The 21553-nt window shown below is 39.0% G+C and overlaps 1 protein-coding gene across 2 annotated transcripts in view; it reads left to right on the top strand.

Moving 5' to 3' along the window:
* The window catches only part of CNTNAP5 (contactin associated protein family member 5), a 1075483-nt gene that overhangs the window by 251917 nt on the left and 802013 nt on the right, over positions 1-21553 (top strand). For both annotated transcript variants that reach the window (XM_068967132.1, XM_068967133.1), the window contains exon 3: positions 4902-5095. In XM_068967132.1, the coding sequence (XP_068823233.1) occupies positions 4902-5095 (194 nt within the window). The remainder of the gene's footprint in view (positions 1-4901; positions 5096-21553) is intronic.

The following is a 21553-nucleotide window of genomic DNA, read 5'->3' on the forward strand; positions in this document are numbered from 1 at the left end:
GATATTAGTGAATATCCAGCACTGTATTCACATCTTGCAAAACACTGAATAAAAGACATTACAGAGTGAGAACTGAGCATACTTCCTTTCTGTCTTTCCCTGCATTTGAGTCTACTCAAGGGAGTAAATATATATATATATATATATATATATATATGTATATTATCAAACAAAAGGTTAAAAGTACTATTGCTGAAATTTGGCCAGACTGACTCTCAGAAAATGACTTGGATGAAGTAAAAAGAAATAGCTTTATTGAAGGCCCATGTTTATTGATGAAGTTCAGGCAACTAGTGCTTAAAAGACCCGAATACCCCAAAGGATTTCAGAGACAGGTTTTTAAAAACAAGGTGAGAGAGGGGGGCCCTAAGTGGGTGATCAGCTCATGGATATTCTTCTGATTGGTTGGTGGTGAGGTAATTGTGAGTCAGCATCATCAAATTTCTGATTCTAACTGGTCTTGAGTCTACATGCTTATGAACAGCATATCATGAATTTCTTCCACCTGGTGGGGATTGCGACCCCATGGACAGCAGCCTACCAAGCTCCTCCGCCCAAGGGATTTTCCAGGCAAGAACACTGGAGTGGGTTGTCATGTCCTTCTCCAATGCGTGAAAGTGAAAAGTGAAAGTGAAGTCACTCAGTCGTGTCCAACTCTTAGCGACCCCATGGACTGCAGCCTACCAGGCTCCTCTGCCCATGAGATTTTCCAGGCAAGAGTACTGGAGTGGATGGCCATTGCCTTCTCTGTAAATATCTGCAAAACAGCTCAAAGAATGTGACTCAGACTATCTATAGTGCTTGAGGAGGAGCTAAAGGTCCTTGACTTTGTTTAATGGCTAGAGTGTTATTATTTTGCCTCACTTCCTATTTTCCTTTCTTTCTGTGTTTTCTCATTTCTTTAACTAAATTTATTTATCTGTAAGGTTTGTCTACAGACAAATGGCAGGCAGAAGATATGGGGTTGGGGTGGGGGGTCTATTCTGAGAAGGCCTTATTGGGACCTGCTCAGTTAGAGTCATTGTTGTTTAGTGACTAAGTCATGTCCAACTTTTTGTGATCCCATAGACTGTAGCATGCCAGGCTCCCTGTTCTCCACTATTTCCTGCTGCTGCTGCTGCTAAGTTGCTTCAGTCATGTCCGACTTTGTGCAACCCCATAGATGGGAGCCCACCAGGCTTCCTCATCCCTAGGACTCTCCAGGCAAAAACACTGGAGTGGGTTGCCATTTCCTTCTCCAGTTCATGAAAAAAAAAGTGAAAGTGAAGTCACTCAGTCCTGTCCGACTCTTAGCGACCCCATGGACTGCAACCTACCTGGCTCCTCCGTCCATGGATTTTCAAGGCAAGAGTACTGGAGTGGGGCACCATTGCCTTCTTCACTATCTCCTAGAATTTGATCAAATTCATATCCATTGAGTCTGTGATGTTATCTAACCATCTCATCCTCTATTTACCCCTTCTGCTTTTGCCTTCCATCTTTCCCAGCATCAGGGTCTTTTCCAATGTGTCAGTTTTTCACATCAGGTGGCCAAAGTATTGGAGCTTCAGCTTCAGCAAGAGTATTTTCAATGAATATTCAGGGTTGATTTCCTTTAGAATTGACTGGTTACATCTCTTACTGTCCAAGGTACTCTTAAGGGTCTTCTCCAGCACTACAATTCAAAAGCATCAATTGTTTCATCATAGTACTAGCTAATTATTGGGAGAAAATCGATTGATAACTGGTAGAATATGCCTTATGGCCAAAGTAAGGCCCACTTCATGTTCTATGCCTGCTTTGTTCACAAGCCTGTTCCGAGGTAGTGTCAAGCTCTTTCTGTAATGAGCAGCTAGATGGAGGTTCATAAAATTCTCAGTACCAAGAACGGGTGCAATTGACTCCTCCTAAGATGGCAAGAATGTAGTCTGGGACATGACTAAAATGATTTTCAGTGACATAGGTTGAAATCAAAAAGGATTTATTGGTTAACCCTTCTAAATTAAAAAATCCAATGAGTCAGCCAATGCAATACTCTGAGCAAGGTTCTTATTTCTTTTTTCTTTAGTTGAAGTATAGTTGATTAACAATGTCATGTTAGTTTCAAGTGTACAGCACAATGAATCAGTTATATAGCCATATATATCTATTTTTTCAAATTATTCTCTATTATAGGTTATCACAGAACATTGAGTTTAGTTCCCTGTGCTATATATCAATAATAGATCTTTGTTCTCATAGTACATATCTGTTAATCCCTAATTCTTAATTTATGCATCCCTCCTTTTCCCTTAACAGCCATAAATTTGTTTTCTATGTTGGCAAGTCTATTTTTGTTTTATATACTGCATTCATTTGTTACATTTTTTTAGATTCTACATATAAACAATATCATATGATATTTGTTTTTGTCTCGCTTACATCTCTTAGTATGATAATCTCTAGGTCCATTCGTGTTGTTGCAAATGGCATTATTCCATCCTTCTCTATGACTGAGTAATATTCCATTCTATATATGTACCACATCTTCCTTGTTCACTATCAGTTGATGGACACTTATGTTGCTTACATATCTTGGTTATTGTAAATAATGCTACCATGAACATTGGGGTGCATCCATAGCATAGACATTCTACATAGGTCCCACTCAGGATTCAGATGCCTTGTAGACTCTTGGGTCAGTGAGAATGAATACATACCTCTTTGTTGCTATGTAAAATGAAAACAGAAAATTTAGGCCACAAGTCTTCCAAAGAAGGAAGAAATTATATGGATCTTATGCAGAGTTCCAGTGCGTCACATGATAAAATTCCAGGGCCCAAAGGCTTAGGTTTATATGCTAGAAAGTTCCTGTGTGTCAAACGTATGGACTCACAGGGAGACCCACAGTTGGGATCTTCTCTTTCATGTCTCTCTGAGATGTTGCATGTGCTGTTTACTTGGCCCTTGGTTTCTCCAACCTTGTCTCACCTTGTTTGCTGGGAAACCATGCTTCCTTCAGCTTGCAGCTCCATTATCACTGTCTCTTGGTCTTTCTGATCACCTACTGAGGCATTCTATAATCTGTGCTTCTATTGAACCTTGTGTTTACTTCACTGAAGGTTTTCTTTCACATCACATTACATATTTTTGTTTGTGTGTCCCTCTCTCTCATTACCCAGCACACTCCTGATGCTCAGTGAGGATCTGTTGTATGAGTGATCACTAACTTTTCAAAGACATAGTTAATGATCCTGAATCTTTGCATCCACAGAAAAATGTCTGGCCCATGGCAGATTCACATCATGTATTTGGAGAGAGCTAAGGATCAGGGAAAAGAAAGAGAAGAATGAAAGAAGAAAGCAAAGAAGGGAACAAAAGACCAGTCAGAGAGAGGAAATAAGTCATATTAAAGCTTACGGTTGTAAAAAAATAGAAAGTAGATCAAATAAATCCCATTAGGAATCCAGAAGAAGAAAACTATAATAATAGATTTTAAAAAAGGGAAAAATCATAGAAGAAACAACATTTGAGTTGAATCTTAAACCACAGAAGAGAATTTAATGGAAGAGAACAATGAAAATTGGGTCAAGAATGTTTTATACATCACTGTTTACAATAGCCAAGACATAGAAGCAGTCTAAATATCCATTGACAGATTAATGGATAAAGAAGATGTAGTTTATGCATACAAGGGAATACTACTCAGCCATAAAAAAGAATGAAATAATGTCATTTGCCATTTGGATGGACCTAGAGATTATCATCAGAGAAAGCAATGGCACCCCACTCCAGTATTCTTGCCTGGAAAATCCCATGGACGGAGGAGCCTAGTAGGCTGCAGTCCATGGGGTAGCTAAGAGTCAGACACGACTGAGAGACTTCCCTTTCACTTTTCACTTTTATGCACTGGAGAAGGAAATGGCAACCCGTTCCAGCGTTCTTGCCTGGAGAATCCCAGGGACGGGGGAGCCTGGTGGGCTGCCGTCTATGGGGTCGCACAGAGTCGGACACGACTGAAGCGACTTAGTAGCAGCAGCAGCAGAGATTATCATAGGGCTTCCCTGTTACCTCAACTGGTAAAGAATCCACCTAAAATTAAGGTGACCCCAGTTCAATTCCTGGGCCAGGAAGATCCCCTAGAGAAGGAATGGGCTGCCCATTCCAGTATTCATGGTCTTCCCTGGTGTTTCAGATGGTAAAGAATCACTTGCAATGTGGGAGACCTGGGTTTGATCCCTGGGTTGGGACGATCCCCTGGAGGAGGGCATGGCAACCCACTCCAGTATTCTTGCCTGGAAAATCCCATGGATAGAGGAGCTTGGCAGGCTACAGTCTATAGGGTCACAAAGAGTTGGACATCACTGAGTGACTAAGCATAGCACAGCAGAGAGATTATCATACAAAGTGAAGTCATAGAAAGATAAATATTATATGATATCACTTACATGTGGGATATAAAAAAGTCATATAGATGAATGTATATACAAAACATAAATAGACTCACAGACATAGAAAACAGTCATGGTTACCAAGGGAAAACATGGTGGAGGGGGATAAATCAGGAATTTTGGAATAGCATACAGATCATACACTATATAGGACCTATTGTATAGCACAGGGAAGTCTACTCAATATTCTGTGATAACCTAACTGATTTAACCTATAAGGGGAAATAATCTGAAAAAGAATGAATATATGTATAACTGAATCACTTTGCTGCACTGCAGAAACTAATGCAACATTATAAATCACTATATAATCCAATAAAAATTTTTTAAAGTACCAGGGGTTTATGAAGAGAGGTAGGACATGTTTTGGGGTTATAAGGACGTTTTATCTGAACACTGTTTTTTTGCTTTGTTTTGTTTTTCTCTTTGAGAGGTGAAAGTCGTGGCTCTGTGAGATGTTGCTACAGCTCTCTCTCTCTGATCCTTTTCCAGGAACTGGCGGTTGGTCCCCAGCAGATTCCAATGCTCAGCAGTGGCTCCAGATGGACCTGGGAAACAGAGTGGAGATTACAGCAGTGGCCACGCAGGGAAGATACGGAAGCTCAGACTGGGTGACGAGCTACAGCCTGATGTTCAGTGACACAGGACGCAACTGGAAACAGTACAAGCAAGAAGACAGCATCTGGGTAGGACATCTTTTCTCATCAGCTGAATAAAAATGAGATGCGATCATAGTAACCAGGGAACGTTTCTGTCATTTTCCTCTATGCAGATTGCCAGTAACTTGAGAACTATTGAATGCCCATTCAGAAATAATTAGACTTTGTCTAAGTCCTATCTCCAGCATGACTCCAGTTCATAATGAAATGAGGATATCTGTTACAAAAAGTTGAGCATTTTCCTCTTTTTCTGGTAACTTGGGAAGTTCACTGACTGGGTGGGCCTCAGTTCTTTCTTCAATAAAAACAACTACACCACAGAAGTCTGATCATTAATGAGAAGGTATTGGTTGACTGAGCATGCATTTATTATTTATTTATTACTTGCCAAATACTTTATGTACCTTGCAGTGATGGAATTGGCTCAGTTATGTAACTCAACCAAAGTTATCCAATTGGTGAATCTTGACCTGGAATGCCATAGCCTGGTCTGATTTTAAAGCCACTATGTTCCTCTGCCTCTATTCAAGTTTTGAAAACAATTTAAAAGTTTATAAATACAAAACAAATATAAATTTTAGAATGATTTTGCATTTATAGACAATCTTCAGCTTGGAAATAAAGCACAGTTTGGTCCAAGTTGTAGAAAAAAAGTTCCTTCCACATCCCTAGACCCCAAAGAATACCTGAAAGACTGTCCCCAAATTATGAGGTGGGGAAAGGGAGTTAGAGACAGAAAGCAAAAGGCACCCAGAGGAGATTTCAGAAACTCATGCATTAAATAAAATAATGTATTCGTTCCTGTTGCTTTTACTTTAGGGAAGAAAACCCCATGAGACATTTATTTTTTTTTTGAAATATATGTACTTAAAATGTGAAGATTTGGCAGTTATCACATTATCTTTTCTTCTCATAATCTTCTCAGATTTCTTCCCTCTTAAATCAATCCCAATTATACTTTCAAATTGATGTTTGCACATGCATTTTTCTATCTTGCTTTCATTCTTTTGGAAAAAAAAAATCTATTTTATATTCACTGTTATTTGTTAATTGCCCACTCATCACTATTCTTAATTGAAATGAAGGTAAACTGTGGATTAAGATTAGTTATGGCAGACTGATTCTGGAGGATATAATAGTAGTCATCTTTATTTTGAGTTGTTTGTCATATTAGGCGGCAACATTTATACAGAACATGGATTTTTTTCATTTTACAAATAGTCTCTTTTGGAGACTAGTATATTTTTTTTCAACTTTGAAGGCCTCATAAATTTTACAGGTTTTTTTAAATTTTGTTTTTAGTTTGAAAAGAGAAATAAATACCCTTCCCATTTTGAAGAGCAATTTTAAGTTTTTATGTTGACTTGAGAGGGATAGATAGACATGAGGTTATTTATTTTCTTTGGCATTTTCAATCAGAACTGGTTGTTTCTCAGATTGAATTGAAGTTTTGAGGTCTTTTGTTTAAATATTTTTTAAATCCTGAGCTTCATTTTCTTTAGAATAAAATAAATTGTTTTCAGCTTATTATATGGATCAGGATGTAGTTCAAGGATGAACAGTTTCTCTGGGCTTACTTCCACAAAATCCCAAGCCCCTTAAAGGCAGGGGTCTGTCTTATAGGTCAGCCTCCGTGACAATTGTTATTGGAGACGTAACATGAACTATTTTTTTGGATGGTTATTGCAAGAACTGCAGAATTACCAGGACTTTCAGAATTGGAGGGAAGGAGACTGTTCCTGTCCCTTACCTCAGCCTCAAAATAGCCTTGATCTTTGGGAGGAGGCAAAAGATGCTAGGTGGGCAGAGGAGAAGAGGCAGGAAACCATTGTATGTAGCACAGTGGTAAATTCTAGCTAAGGCCTCCCCAAAGACACTTACAATGCCTTCAGGGCATTTGGGACAGGTGGCAGCTTCAGGATCAACTTGTCAGATGCAAATTACCAGAAGGGGAAAAGATCTGTGAAGGGATCATCACCACTCCAGTCACAGTGGGCGGGAACATCATGATGAGCCATGCACAGTAACAAGACTCAAATGTTGAAAAAGAAATGCATGCCCACTTGTATCACTATTGAGGATGCTAACAGCTACTGAACAAAAATCGCACATTTCATTTGTAAGCAAATGTCATTCTGTATACATACAAAGATGTTATAAATTCTGGAGATTCAGTATGAACATCTCTGTAAACAAGAGGCATGAGGCCCATAGAGACCCATCCAAGTTCACATAACCAGACTTTGGTGATGCCAGACTGCAAAATTAAGTTTGGGTCCTAAATATACTCTATTGCCAAACTGTACTTTCTATTACTTCTTTACAACACTTGATTTTTTTCTAATTTTCACAAAACTGATTTACTTTTCTCACCTTAACCTTTTTCAGATCCACTGCAAAAGAATGGTAAACTCTATTGTCTATTTCATGTGCTACTTTGAAAATATAAAACTGAGAAAGCACTAATGCCATCTAACTGTGTTTTTTGCACATTTTAAATAGTGCTCAAATTCTCTGAGACTGTATATAGGCCTTATAGAAGGCCATCAAACAGAGACTCAGAGTATTTTACCAAACATTTCATGAGTATATGTAAGATCTGACTTGTGCCTACTATTCACTGATATTTCCATCAGATCGTATTATTGAATAAATAAGTTACCTTGAGAGTTTTTCTTTTTTCATTTTAAATTGAAAATTATAAATCAGACTATAGATTCACCAGAGTTAATCCTGATAAGCAAGATGAAAGCAATAGCCAAAAAAGCAAGTTTTAAAAAAATTATTTAAATGATTTAACTTTTCAGAAAAAAATCAGTACCCCACAACATCAATACAAAGTATTGACTTGATTGAGAATGATGTATCACAGAAGTAGAAAATCTCTTGAATGAGACTTTCACAAGTCTTTTGAAGATCTTCAATTTTCAAATGAGATGGAGTTTGTAATGTTTATTTAAAGTTGATTTACTAAGCAATAAAACTATAGCATTGAACCCCTCGGATGGAATACCAATTTACTAGTACTCAAGAGGTTTATTTTATTTTGCAAAGTTTATTTCAGAACAAAAATCCTGGAAATACACTTGTGCAACATATAGCAGTAAATATGCATGCTCTAAAAAATCTAATTTCTGGAATTTCTCATCTGGCACTAAATGGAATGTTCAGGAATGAGGCCACTGAGCAGCTGCTTAATGATGTACTATGATTTATGAGTAAGCCAGAGTCCCCACTTCACTAAATAATCAGATGTGAAAGTGTCTCAGGGACAAGCTTATCAAGACTTTTAGAGTCTTCAATTCAGTTTAGTTCACTTCAGTCTCTCAGTCCTGTCCAACTCTTTGTGAACCCATGGACTGCAGCACACCAGGCCTCCCTATCCATCACCAGCTCCCAGAGACCAAACTCATGTCCATCCAGTCGGTGATGCCATCCAACCATCTCATCCTCCTTCGTCCCCTTCACCTCCTGCCTTCAATCTTTCCCAGAATCAGGGTCTTTTCCAATAAGTCAGCTCTTTGCATCAGGTGGTGAAAGTATTGGAGTTTCAGCTTCAACATCAGTCCCTCCAATGAACACCCAGGACTGATCTCCTTTAGGATGGACTGGTTGGATCTCCTTGCAGTTCAAGGGACTCTCAAGATCTACAGTTCAAAAGCATCAATTCTTTGGCACTCAGGTTTCTTTACAGTCCAACTCTGACATCCATATATGACTACTGGAAAAACCATAGACTTGACTTGATGGACTTTTGTTGACAAAGTAATGTCTCTGCTTTATAATGTGCTGTCTAGATTGGTCATAACTTTCCTTCCAAGAAGCAAGTGTCCTTTAATTTCATGGCTGTATTCACCATCTGCAGTGATTTAGAATCACTTTTAGATTCAATTTTTTTTCTTTATAAAATTTTTTGTATTTTTCTGTATTTTGAAAATTTCTTTTTTTTTTAAATTTATTTATTTTAATTGGAGTCCAATTATTTTACAATATTGTAGCAGGTTTTGCCATACATTGACATGAATCAGCCATAGGTGTACATGTGTTCCCCATCCTGAACCACCCCTCCCACCTCCCTCCCCATCCCATCCCTCTGGGTCATCCCAGTGCACCAGCCCTAAGCACCCTGTCTCATGCATCGAACCTGGACTGGCGATCTGTTTCACATATGATAATATACATGTTTCAATGCTACTCTCTCAGTTTATCCTACCCTCGCCTTCTCCCACAGAGTCCAAAAAACTATTCGATACATCTCTGTCTCTTTTGCTGTCTCGCATATAGGGTTATCATTACCATCTTTCTAAATTCCATATATATGTGTTAGTATACTGTATTGGTGTTTTTCTTTCTGGCTTACTTCACTCTGTATAATAGGCTCCAGTTTCACCCACATCATTAGAACTGATTCAAATATATTATTTTTAATGGCTGAGTAATATTCCATTGTGTATAGGTACCACTGCTTTCTTATCCATTCATATGCTGATGGACATCTAGGTTGCTTCCATGTCCTGGCTATAGTAAACAGTGCTGCGATGAACACTGGGGTGCATGTGTCTCTTTCAGTTTTGGTTTCCTTGGTATGTATCCCCAGCAGTGAAATTGCTGGGTCATATGGCAGTTCTATTTCCAGTTTTTTAAGAATCACCACACTGTTCTCCATAGTGGCTGTACTAGTTTGCATTCCCATCAACAGTGTAAGAGGGTTCCCTTTTCTCCACACCCTCTCTAGCATTTGTTTGTAGATTTTTGGATAGTAGCCATTCTGACCAGCTGAGATGGTACCTCTTTGTGGTTTTGCTTTGCATTTCTTTGATAATGAGTGATGTTGAGCATTTTTTCATGTGTTTGTTAGCCATCTGTATGTCTCCTTTGGGGAAATATCTGCTTAGTTCTTTGGCATATATTTTGATTTGGTCATTTATTTTTCTGGAATTGAACTACAGGAGTTCCTTGTATATTTTTGAGATTAATTCTTTGTCAGTTGCTTTGTTTGCTATTATTTTCTCCCATTCTGAAGGCTGTCTTTTCACATTGCTTATAGTTTCTTTCGTTGTGCAGAAGCTTTTAAGTTTAATTAGGTCCCATTTGTTTATTTTTGCTTCTATTTCCATTACTCTGGGAGGTGGTTCATAGAGGATACTGCTGTGATTTATATCGGAGAGTGTTTTGCCTATGTTTTCCTCTAGGGGTTTTATAGTTTTTGGCCTTACGTTTAGATCTTTAACCCATTTTGAGTTTATTTTTGTGTATGGTGTTAGAAAGTGATCTAGTTTCATTCTTTCACAAGTGGTTTATCAGTTTTCCCAGCACCACTTGGTAAAGAGATTGTCTTTTCTCCATTGTATATTCTTGCCTCCTTTGTCAAAGATAAGGTGTCCACAGATGCATGGATTTATCTCTGAGCTTTCTATTTTGTTCCATTGATCTATATTTATTTTTTTGTGCCAGTACCATTCTGTCTTGATGACTGTGGCTTTGTAGTATAGCATGAAGTCAGGAAGGTTGATTCCTCTAGTTCCATTCTTCTTTCTCAAGATTGCTTTGCCTATTCAAGGTTTTTTGTATTTCCATACAAATTGTGAAATTGTTTGTTCTAGTTCTGTGAAAAGTACCATTGGTAGCTTGATAGGGATTGTATTGAATCTATAGATTGCTTTGGGTAGTATTCTCATTTTTACTATATTGATTCTTCCAATCTATAAATATGGTATATTTCTCCATCTAGTTGTGTCCTCTTTGATTTCTTTCACCAGTGTTTTATAGTTTGCTATATATAGGTCTTTTGTTTCTTTAGGTAGATGTATTCTTAATTATTTTATTCTTTTTGTTGCAAAGGTGAATGGAATTGTTTCCTTAATTTCTCTTTCTGTTTTCTCATTGTTGGTGTCTAGGAATGTAAGGGATTTCTCTGTGTTAATTTTATATCCTGCAACTTTACTATAGTCATTGATTAGCTCTAGTAATTTTTTGATGGAGTCTTTAGGGTTTTCTATGTAGAGGATCATCTCATCTGCAAACAGTGAGAGTTTTACTTCTTTTCCAATCTGGATTATTTTATTTCTTTTTCTGCTCTTATTGCTGTGGCCAAAACTTCCAAAACTATGTTGAATAGTAGTGGTGAGAGTGGGCACACTTGTCTTGTTCCTGACTTTAGGGATAATGCTTTCAATTTTTCACCATTGAGGATAATGTTTGCTGTGGGCTTGTCATATATAGCTTTTATTATGTTGAGATATGTTCTTTCTATTCCTGCTTTCTGGAGGGTTTTTATCATAAATGGATGTTGAATTTTGTCAATGGCTTTCTCTGCATCTATTTTGACCAATCTAGGTAGCATATTAAAAAGCAAAGACATTACTTTCCCAACAATGGTCCGTCTAGTCAAGGAAATGGTTTTTCCAATGTCATGTATGGATGTGAGAGTTGGACTGTGAAGAAAGCTGAGCACTGAAGAATTGATGCTCTTGAACTGTGGTGTTGGAGAAGACACTTGAGAGTCCCTTGGACTGCCAGGAGATCCTACCAGTCCATCCTAAAGGAGATCAGTCCTGAGTGTTCATTGGAGGGACTGATGCTATAGCTGAAACTCCAATACTTTGGTCACCTCATGTGAAGAGTTGACTCATTGGAAAAGACCCTGATGCTGGGAGGGATTGAGGTCAGGAGGAGAAGGGGACAACAGAGGATGAGATGGCTGGATGGCATCACCGACTCGATGGACATGAGTTTGAATAAACTCCAGGAGTTGGTGATGGACTGGGAGGCCTGGTGTGCTGCGATTCACGGGGTCACAAAGTCAGACATGACTGAGTGACTGAACTGAACTGAACTCATTGAGATAATCATATCATTTTTATCTTTCAAATTGTTAATGTAGTGTATTACATTGATTAATTTGTGAATATTAAAGAATCTTTGTATCCCTGGGATAAAGCCCACTTGGGCATGATGTATGATCTTTTTAATATGCTGTTGGATTCTGTTTGCTAGAATTTTGCTAAGGTTTTTTGCATCTATGTTCATCAGTGTTATTGGCTTATAGTTTTCTTTTTTTGTGGCATCTTTGTCTGGTTTTGGTATTAGGGTGATGGTGGCCTCATAGAATGAATTTGGAGGCTTACTTTCCCCTGCAATTTTCTGGAAGAGTTTGGGTAAGATAAGTGTTAGTTATTCTCTAAATTTTTGGTAGAATTCAGCTGTGAAGCCATCTGGTTCTGGGCTTTTGTTTGCTGGAAGATTTCTGATTACAGCTTCTATTTCCATGCTTTTTTTGGGTCTGTTAAGATTTTCTATTTCTTCCTGGTTCAGTTTGGGAAAGTTATTATTTTCTAAGAATTTGTCCATTTCTTCCAAGTTATCCATTTTATTGGCATATAGTTGCTGATAGTAGTCTCTTATGATTCTTTGTATTTCTGTGTTGTCTGTTGTGATTTCTCCATTTTAATTTCTAATTTTTTGGGTTTGATTCTTCTCCATTTGTTTCTTGATGAGAAGGGTTAATGGTTTGTCACTTTTATTTATCTTCTCAAAGAACCAGCTTTTGGCTTTCTTGATTTTTGCTATGGTCTCTTTTGCATTTATTTCTGCCCTAATTTTTAAGATTTCTTTCCTTCTCCTAACCGTGGGCTTCTTCACTTCTTCCTTTTCTAGTTGCTTTAGGTGCAGAGTTAGTTATTTAGTTGACTTTTTTCTTGTTTCTTTAGGTAAGCCTGTATTGCTATGAACATTCCCCTTAGCAGTGCTTTTACAGTGTCCCATAGGTTTTGGGTTGTTGTGTTTTCATTTTGATTCATTTCTATGCATTTTTTTTTTCCTGTGATTTGTTCGTCATTCAAGGCATGTTGTTTAGCCTCCATATGTTGAAATTTTTAATAGTTTTTTTTCCTGTTCAGTTCAGTTCAGTTCAGTCGCTCAGTCGTGTCCGACTCTTTGCGACCCCATGAACTGCAGCACTCCAGGCCTCCCTGTCCATCACCAACTCCCAGAGTTCACTCAGACTCACATCCATCGAGTCAGTGATGCCATCCAGCCATCTCATCCTCTGTCATCCCCTTCTCCTCCTGACCCCAATCCCTCCCAGCATCACAGTCTTTTCCAATGAGTCAACTCTTCGCATGAGGTGGCCAAAGTACTGAAGTTTCAGCTTTAGCATCATTCCTTCCAAAGAAATCCCAGAGTTGATCTCCTTCAGAATGGACTGATTGGATCTCCTTGCAGTCCAAGGGACTCTCAAGAGTCTTTTCCAACACCACAGTTCAAAAGCATCTAATCTTACTGCATTGTGGCCAGAAAAGATGCTTGGAATGATTTCAATCTTTTTTGAATTTGCCAAGGCTAGATTTATGACCCAGAATGTGATCTATCCTGGAGAAGGTTCCATGTGTGCTTGAGAAAAAGGTGAAATTCATTGTTTGGGGGTGAAATGTCCTATAGAAATCATTTAGGTCTAACGGATCCACTGAGTAATTTAAAGTTTGTGTTTCCTTGTTAATTTTCTGTTTAGTTGATCTATCCATAGGTGTGAGTCGGGTATTAAGGTCTCCCACTATTATTGTGTTATTATTAATTTCCCCTTTCATACTTGTTAGCATTATCCTTACATCTTACAGTGCTCCTTCATTGGGTGCATATATTTTTATAATTATTATATCTTCTTCTTGGATTGATCCTTTGATCATTATGCAGCGTTCTTCTTTGTCTCTTTTCACAGCCTTTATTTTAAAGTCTATTTTATCTGATATGAGTATTGCTATTCCTGCTTTCTTTTGGTCTCCTTTTGCGTGAAATATCTTTTTCCAGCCCTTCACTTTCCGTCTGTATGTGTCCCTTTTTTTGAGGTGGGTCTCTTGTAGGCAGCATATTATAGGGGTCTTGTTTTGTATCCATTCAGCCAGTCTTTGTCTTTTGGTTGGTGCATTCAACCCATTTACATTTAAGGTAATTATTGATAAATATGATCCTGTTGCCATTTACTTTGTTGTTTTGGGTTTGAGTTTATACACCCTTTCTGTGTTTCCTGTCTAGAGAAGATCCTTTAGCATTTGTTGAAAAACTGATTTGGTGGTGCTGAATTCTCCCAGCTTTTGCCTGTCTGTAAAGCTTTTGATTTCTCCCTCATATCTGAATGAGATCCTTGCTGGGTACAGTAATCTGGGTTGTAGGTTTTTTTCTTTCATCACTTTAAGTATGTTCTGCCATTCCCTTCTGGCCTGAAGAGTTTCTATTGAAAGATCAGCTGCTATCCTTCTGGGAATCCCTTTGTGTGTTATTTGTTGTTTTTCCCTTGTTGCTTTTAATATTTGTTCTTTGTGTTTGATCTTTGTTAATTTGATTTGTATGTGTCTTGCAGTGTTTCACCTTGGGTTTATCCTGTTGGGACTCTGGGTTTCTTGAACTTGGGTGACTATTTCCTTCCCCATTTTAGTGAAGTTTTCAACTATTATCTCCTCAAGTATTTTCTCATGGCCTTTCTTTTTGTCTTCTTCTTCTGGGACTCCTCTGATTCTAATGTTGGGGTGTTTAACCTTGTCCCAGGTGTCCCTGAGGTTGTCCTTATTTCTTTAAATTCCTTTTTCTTTTTTCCTCTCTGCTTCATTATTTTTACCATTCTACCTTCTACCTTACTTATCCTATATCTGCTTCAGTTATTCTACTGTTGGTTCTCTCCAGGGTGTTTTTTTATCTCATTTATTGCATTATTCATTATTAATTGACTTTTTTTTAAATTTTTTCTAGGTCCTTGTTAAACATTTCTTGCATCTTCTCAATCCTTGTTTCCAGGCTATTTATTTGCAACTACATTTTGTTTTCAAGATTTTGGATTATTTTTACTATCATTATTGAGAATTCTTTTTCAGGTAGACTCCCTATCTCCTCCTCTTAAGTTTGGTTTGGTGGGCATTTACCATGTTCCTTTACCTGCTGAGTATTTCTCTGCCTTTTCATCTTGTTTAGATTGCTGTGTTTGGGGTGGCCTTTCTGTATTCTGGCAATTTGTGGTTCCTCTTTATTGTGGAGGTTCCTCCCTGTGGGTGGGGTTGGATGAGTGGCTTTTCAAGGTTTCTTTGTTAGGGCAGCTTGCATCAGTGTTCTGGTGGATGGAGCTGGATTTCTTCTCTCTGGAGTGCAATGAAGTGTCCAGTAGTGAGTTTTGAGATATTTATGGGGTTGGTGTGACTTTGGGCAGCCTATATAAAGAAGCTCAGGGCTATGTTCCTGGGTTGCTGGAGAATTTGCGTGGTGTGTCTTGCTCTGGAACTTGTTGGCTCTTGGGTGGTGCTTGGTTTCAGTGTAGATATGGAGGCTTTTGGATGAGCTCTTATCAATTAATGTTTTCTGGAGTCAGGAGTTCTCTGGTGTTCTCAGGTTTTAGGCTTAAGCCTCCTGCCTCTGGTTTTCAGTCTTATTCTTACAGTAGCCTCAAGACTTCTCCATCCATACAGCACCTATGATAAAACATCTAGGTTAATGGTGAAAAGATTTTCCACAGTGAGGGACACTCAGAGAGGTTCACAGAGTTACATGGAGATGAGAAGAGGGAGGAGGGAGATAAAGGTGACCAGGAGAAGAAGAGGGGGAATCAAAAGGGGCGAGAGCAATCTAGCCAGTAATCAGTTCCCTATGTGCTCTCCAAAGGGTGGAACCCTCAGAGAGGTTCAGAGAGTTACCTAGAGAAGAGAAGAGGAAGGAGATAGAGGTGACCAGGAGGAGAAAAGGGGAATCAAAAGGAGAGAGACAGATCTAGGCAGTAATCAGTTTCCTAAGTGTTCTCCACAGCCCAGAACACATGAAGAGATTCACAGAGTTGGGTAGAGAAGAGAAGTGAGAGGGAGGAGATAAAGGTGACGTGGGGGAGAAAAAAGGAGAGTCAAAAAGGGGAGAGAGTAATCAAGCCAGTAATCATACTCCTAAGTAAAAATGGGTAATGAAGATTGGGTTCTTAAAGGTACAAAATTGATAACAAATACCAAAAATTAAAGATTAAAAATCTAGGGTAGAGGTTAGACTCTCAAAAATACAATATTTTAAAAAATCACAAAAAATATAATATATATATATGAAGTTTGATTTAAAAATAAGGTCTTTTTTTCCAAGGTGATAGTAGGTTATAAAAATGAAAATTAAAGGATTAATAGAGGACTTAAAAATAATTTTTTAAAAATGATAATAGTAAAAATTTATCTGAGTATTTCTCTGGAGGTGTTGAGGTCAGTGTAGGGTCACTTCAATTTCAGATAGTTCCTTGTTCCAGCTTATACTTCTCAAGATCTATAGGCCCCTTCCAATGTAGTTGGTGCTAACTACAGGATTTTAATCTGTTGCACCTGTCACTTCCAAAGTGGTTCCCTCTGTTTATTTTTGGCTTCTTCTGTTGCAGGTCTCTTCAATGTCTAATTTCTGCCCTGACAGAGGGGGCAAAGATGGTCACTTATTTAGGCTCACTTGTTCAGTCGTGCTGTGGGGAGGGAAGAACACTGCAAACAAATATCACTGGTGTGTGTGTGGAGTACTCGCAGTGTCCCAGCCACACTGGGTTTGCCCCTACTCACGGCATGCGTGCTTTCCCGGTCTACACTGCTCAGGCTCCAGGTTGCCCTGAAGGGGAATTGTCTAAAGTGGGCCCTGGGTTGCATGCACTTCTCAGGTCTAAGCAGCTCAGATTCAGGTTCTTGGGTACTCCGCAAAGGCACAGACTCAGTTGGGCCTGAGTTTTGCACCCTTCCCAGGTCCGAGCAGCCAGGCAACCAGGTGCTTGGCAAGTGCACTCTCCCTGGGGGGGGGGGGGGGGTTGGGGGGATGGGGGGGGTTGGGGGGATGGGGGGGTGTCTTTCCTGGGTGTGCAGTGGACACGCTGCCTCAAGTGTGCTCTGTGTCTCTTCTGGGGAGCTGATCTCTGGCTGTGACCCTCCCAGTGGATGTCAACCATCCAGAATACCAGGAAGTCTTGGTTAGCAACTGGGAGCCTGCTCTCAGTTTGGTAGAGGATGCCCCTTTTCCTGCTCTGGCTGCCTCAGGTCTGCCTCCCTGCCTCCACCTGGGGATGGTCCAGTCCACAGCTGGCTAGCTCTCCTTTGGTATTCCCTCAGTCCTTTGTTCTGTGAGTGGACCAGCAGTGCCTTAGGTTAGGGCTTTTTGTAGGATAGTTTTCTCTCTCTCTTTTTTTTTCCTCTCTCTCTCTGGCTATCCCACAGTTTGAGCTGCTATCTCATATTAGCTTCCTCAGATTGCCCTCAGGTCATTCAGGCCCCATCCTTATCCTAAGCAGTGCAGCTTGGGCTTTCCTGTTCAGCCCAAGCTTTCTGGTGGTGGATGCGAGTGTCTGGGCTACTTCTGTGCTTGGAGTTGCCGTTAGGCATGTAATCTGTGGGGTTTATTTATTTATTTTTCCTCCCAGTTATGTTACCCTCTGAGATTCTGAAACTCCCCACAGAACCGCTGGTGAGAGGGTTTCTTGGTGTTTGGAAACTTCTCGTCTTTTAAGACTCCCTTCCTGGAACAGATCTCCATCCCTAACTCTTTTGTCTCTCTTTTTATCTTTTACATTTTGTCCTACCTCCTTTTGAAGACAATGGGCTGCCTTTCTGGGTGCCTGATGTCCTCTGCCAGTGTTCAGAAGTTGTTTTGTGGAATTTGGTCAGCATTCAAATGTTCTTTCAATGAATTTGTGGGGGAGAAAGTGGTCTCCCCATTCTATTCCTCTGCTATCTTAGGACCACCCCTAGATTTAGGTTTAGAATCTTAGCACATTCCAAATATGGTTTGATCTCCTTACTGTCCAAGGGATTCTCAAGAGTCTTCTCCAATACCACAGTTTGAAAGCATCAATTCTTCAGTGCTCAGCCTTCTTCATGGTCCAACTCTCATATCTGGATATGACTATTGGAAAAATCATACCTTTGACTATATGGACTTTTGTGGGAATAGTGATATCTCTGCTTTTTAATACAGTCTATATTTGTCATAGCTTTTCTTCCAAGGAGCAAGTGTCTTTTAATTTCATGGCTTCAGTCACCATCTGCTGTGATTTTGGAGCTCCCAAAAATAAAGTATGTCACTCTTTCCATTGTTTCCCCATCTATTTACCATGAAATGATAGGACAAAATGCCATGATCTTTGTTTTTTGAATGTTGAGTTTTAAGCTGTCTTTTTAACTCTCCTCTTCCATCTTCACTGAGAGGCTCGTTAGTTCCTCTGTGCTTTCTTCCATTAGGGTGGTGTCATGGCATATCTGAGGTTATTGGTATTGCTCCAGGGCAGTCTTGATTCTAGCTTGTGATTCATCCAGCCTGGCATTTCTCATGATGTACTCTGCATGTAAGTTAAGTAAGCAGGGTGACAATATACAGCCTTGATACACCTCTTTCCCAATTTTGAACTAGTCAGTTATTCTATGTACAGTTCTAATTGTTGCTTCTTGATATGCATCCATGTTTCTCAGGAGGCAGTTATGGTGGTCTGGTATTCCCATCTCTTTAAAATTTTTCCAGTTTGTTGTGATCCACACAGTCAAAGGCTTTAGTGTAGTCAATGAAGCAGAAGGAGATGTGTTTTTCTGAAATTCCCTTGCCTTCTTTATGATCCAGTGGATGTTGGTAATTTGAAGTTTGGTTCCTCTGCCTTTCTAAATCCAGTGTGTACGACTGTAAGTTCTCAGCCATGCACTGTTGAAGCCTAGCTTGAAGGATTTTGAGCATTACCTTACTAGTATGTGAAATGAGTGCAGTTTCAGTCCTTAGTCCCTTGTGTGTCAGTGTTCAAACCCTGATTCATTCAAATACAATTGACTCATGATTTATTTAAGCATGAATCCACTTATGTCTCCTACATACAACATGTAAGTGTTCCAACATGCATTCCCTTTTATATGCACTTATATGTTCCTTTATATTCTGCTATTTATCACTCTGAAATTTCAAAGATGGCCACCAATGCATGTGTTTTGATATAAAGTCCTCTGTTTTTATTTTTTTGTTTATTGTTTAATCTTGCTTCTTTAATTTTATTGAAGTATAGTTGATTTACAATGTTCTGTCAACTTCTGCTGTACAGTAGAGTGATTGTTATATGTGTATATACCCTCTTTATTTAAATAGTTTATTTATTCATTTGAATGTGTCAGATCTTCCCTGCAGCACTCAGGATCTTCCATTGTGGTGCATGATCTCTCTAACTGTGGCTTGAGGTCATATTTGCTCCAGCATGGGGGATCTTAGTTCACTGACTGGGGACTGATCCCACATCTCCTGCATTGCAGGGTGGATTCTTAACTACTGAATCCCCAGGGAAGTCCCCACATTCTTTTTTTTTTTTTTTTTTAGCATTATTTTCCATTCTGGGGTACCACAGGATATTGAGTATTGTTCACTCTGCTATACAGTAGACCGTGTGGGTTTTCACAAGTCTTTCTTTTAAACCACCTCATCCATATTGCTGCTGACTGATCTTGTACAAGTTAATCAGGATTCTTCTTCTCTTTCCACGTCTCTGAAGTACATTATCTGAATATACTGCATTTTATCAATATCAGGTTTAGAGCTTTCTCTTCTAAAATCATGTGCCACTTCCCAAATACATTAGCCCTCTAGTCTTTCATGATAGAATCCTTTGACCTGGATGATATGATGTTCTGTGATTTTCTGTAGCTTTCTGGAGTCTGTCTTTTATGAAAGGGTTTGCATATGCTGTTTACCACCTCTCTCACATAAAGGTCAGTTGAAACAATGGACTATACATTTGGGTCATCTGTTCCCCAATTTCACCCTTGAGTGCCCTCTAAACTCTCTGGGAGAGGTTCTCTGATCTTCATGATTTATACACATTTGTTCTGCCAATTTGGCCCTAAAACATCCTGAGTATTGATCACTGTCTGATATAGTATTTCAAGCTTACCAATTTCAGAAAACAATTTGAGAGTGAGAATCTCATTATCGTCAACATATATCTTTTAAACTCTTATTAGACACTATATATCATGCTGTGTATTAGGCATAACAAGGAGCTTGAAGATGTAATTAATCCTTCCCATGGATTAAACTATTAAGGACATGCTGCAACCCAGCCTATGTGTATAAGTAGCACAGATGGTAGTTCAGATGCACTAAACTGTCAAGGTGTGCTTAATAATATATGGGTGGGAGGAACTTGGATGAGTTGAAAGAGAAGGGACCAGGTTTAAGTTACTTTGGCTTCCTGGAAACTACAAAATGTGGTATGCCTAATAAAAATTACATAAAGCTAGGAAGGTAGAAAAAGGAAATTGTGGGAAGAGAAGAACATTCATAGTAGGAGTGTTACCTAACTGAACTAGGGTCCTTTTGCTTGACTTGGAGCAAAGTCAATCTACTGACACTGGGTTGTGATGGAGGAAAGTACAGTATTTATTGCAGGCATCCAAGCAAGGAAAATAGGCAGCTCATAGACAAAAGACCTGAAGTCCCCAGTGACTTTTGCAGATGGGCTTTTTAAGGACAGTATGACAAATGAGTGATCAATCAGCTTATACACAATTCTCTGATTGGTTGATGGTGACAATAGAGTGTCATGTTCCAGGAATGTCGATCATCAGTGTTCTGGTTGCAATCCATCTGGAATCTACAGGCTGCTGGTCAGCATGTAGTTAACTTCTTCCATTTGGTGGAGGTTTCAGTACCTGCAAAACAACACAAGATTATGGTTCAGAAAATTATCTACAGCCCTTGAGGAGGAACTAAAGGTCCTTGACTTTGTTTTATGGCTAAACTATTATTATTTTGTCTAACTTGATGGCTTTTCTTTGTCTCTGCATAGTCTCACTTATCTGATTAAATTTGCTCTTTGGAACTTGAGGAAGGCATCAGAGGCTAATGATTTTCTACAAACAAGAGGGAGAAATATAAGGGTCTGTCCTCAGGAAGGCCTCACAGGGTCCTTCTTGGTTTAGGAGAAACAACTTAAAGGAAAGAAACTACAAGAAACAGCTTAAAGGAAAAATACAAATTTTGAAGACACCCAAATTAATAAGATTAGGTACAAGAATTACCTGGTCATTTGTACAAGGTAAACCTGGAGAGGGAGACAAATCTAGCCAGTAAAGATTTGTAGCCTATTAGTATTACTGTGGAGAAGGCAATGGCACCCTACTCCAGTACTCTTGCCTGGAAAATCCCATGGACAGTGGAGCCTGTTGGGCTGCAGTCCATGGGGTCGCACAGACTGAAGCAACTTAGCAGTAGCAGCAGCAGCAGCAGATTACTGTATCTTCTCTAGCTATAGATCAAAGCAACTAAGTCATTCTGTGTTCATCATTTTGTTTTGAGATTTTTTTGTTAAATCACAAAGACCATCAGAAAATGCTATTAAAACATTTTTCAAGATTTCGTTAATAGTTCTTTCTTTTATTCTCCCTTACACACATAAACACCTAAGCTTTTAATATAGCTGCTCATTTCCTAGCTGGACATTGTTAATAACTCTTTTAAGAGCTTGGCATGCTCAAAATC

Source organism: Capricornis sumatraensis, chromosome 3 (genome assembly GCF_032405125.1).
Source record: "Capricornis sumatraensis isolate serow.1 chromosome 3, serow.2, whole genome shotgun sequence".
NCBI classification, from domain to species: Eukaryota; Metazoa; Chordata; class Mammalia; order Artiodactyla; family Bovidae; genus Capricornis; species Capricornis sumatraensis.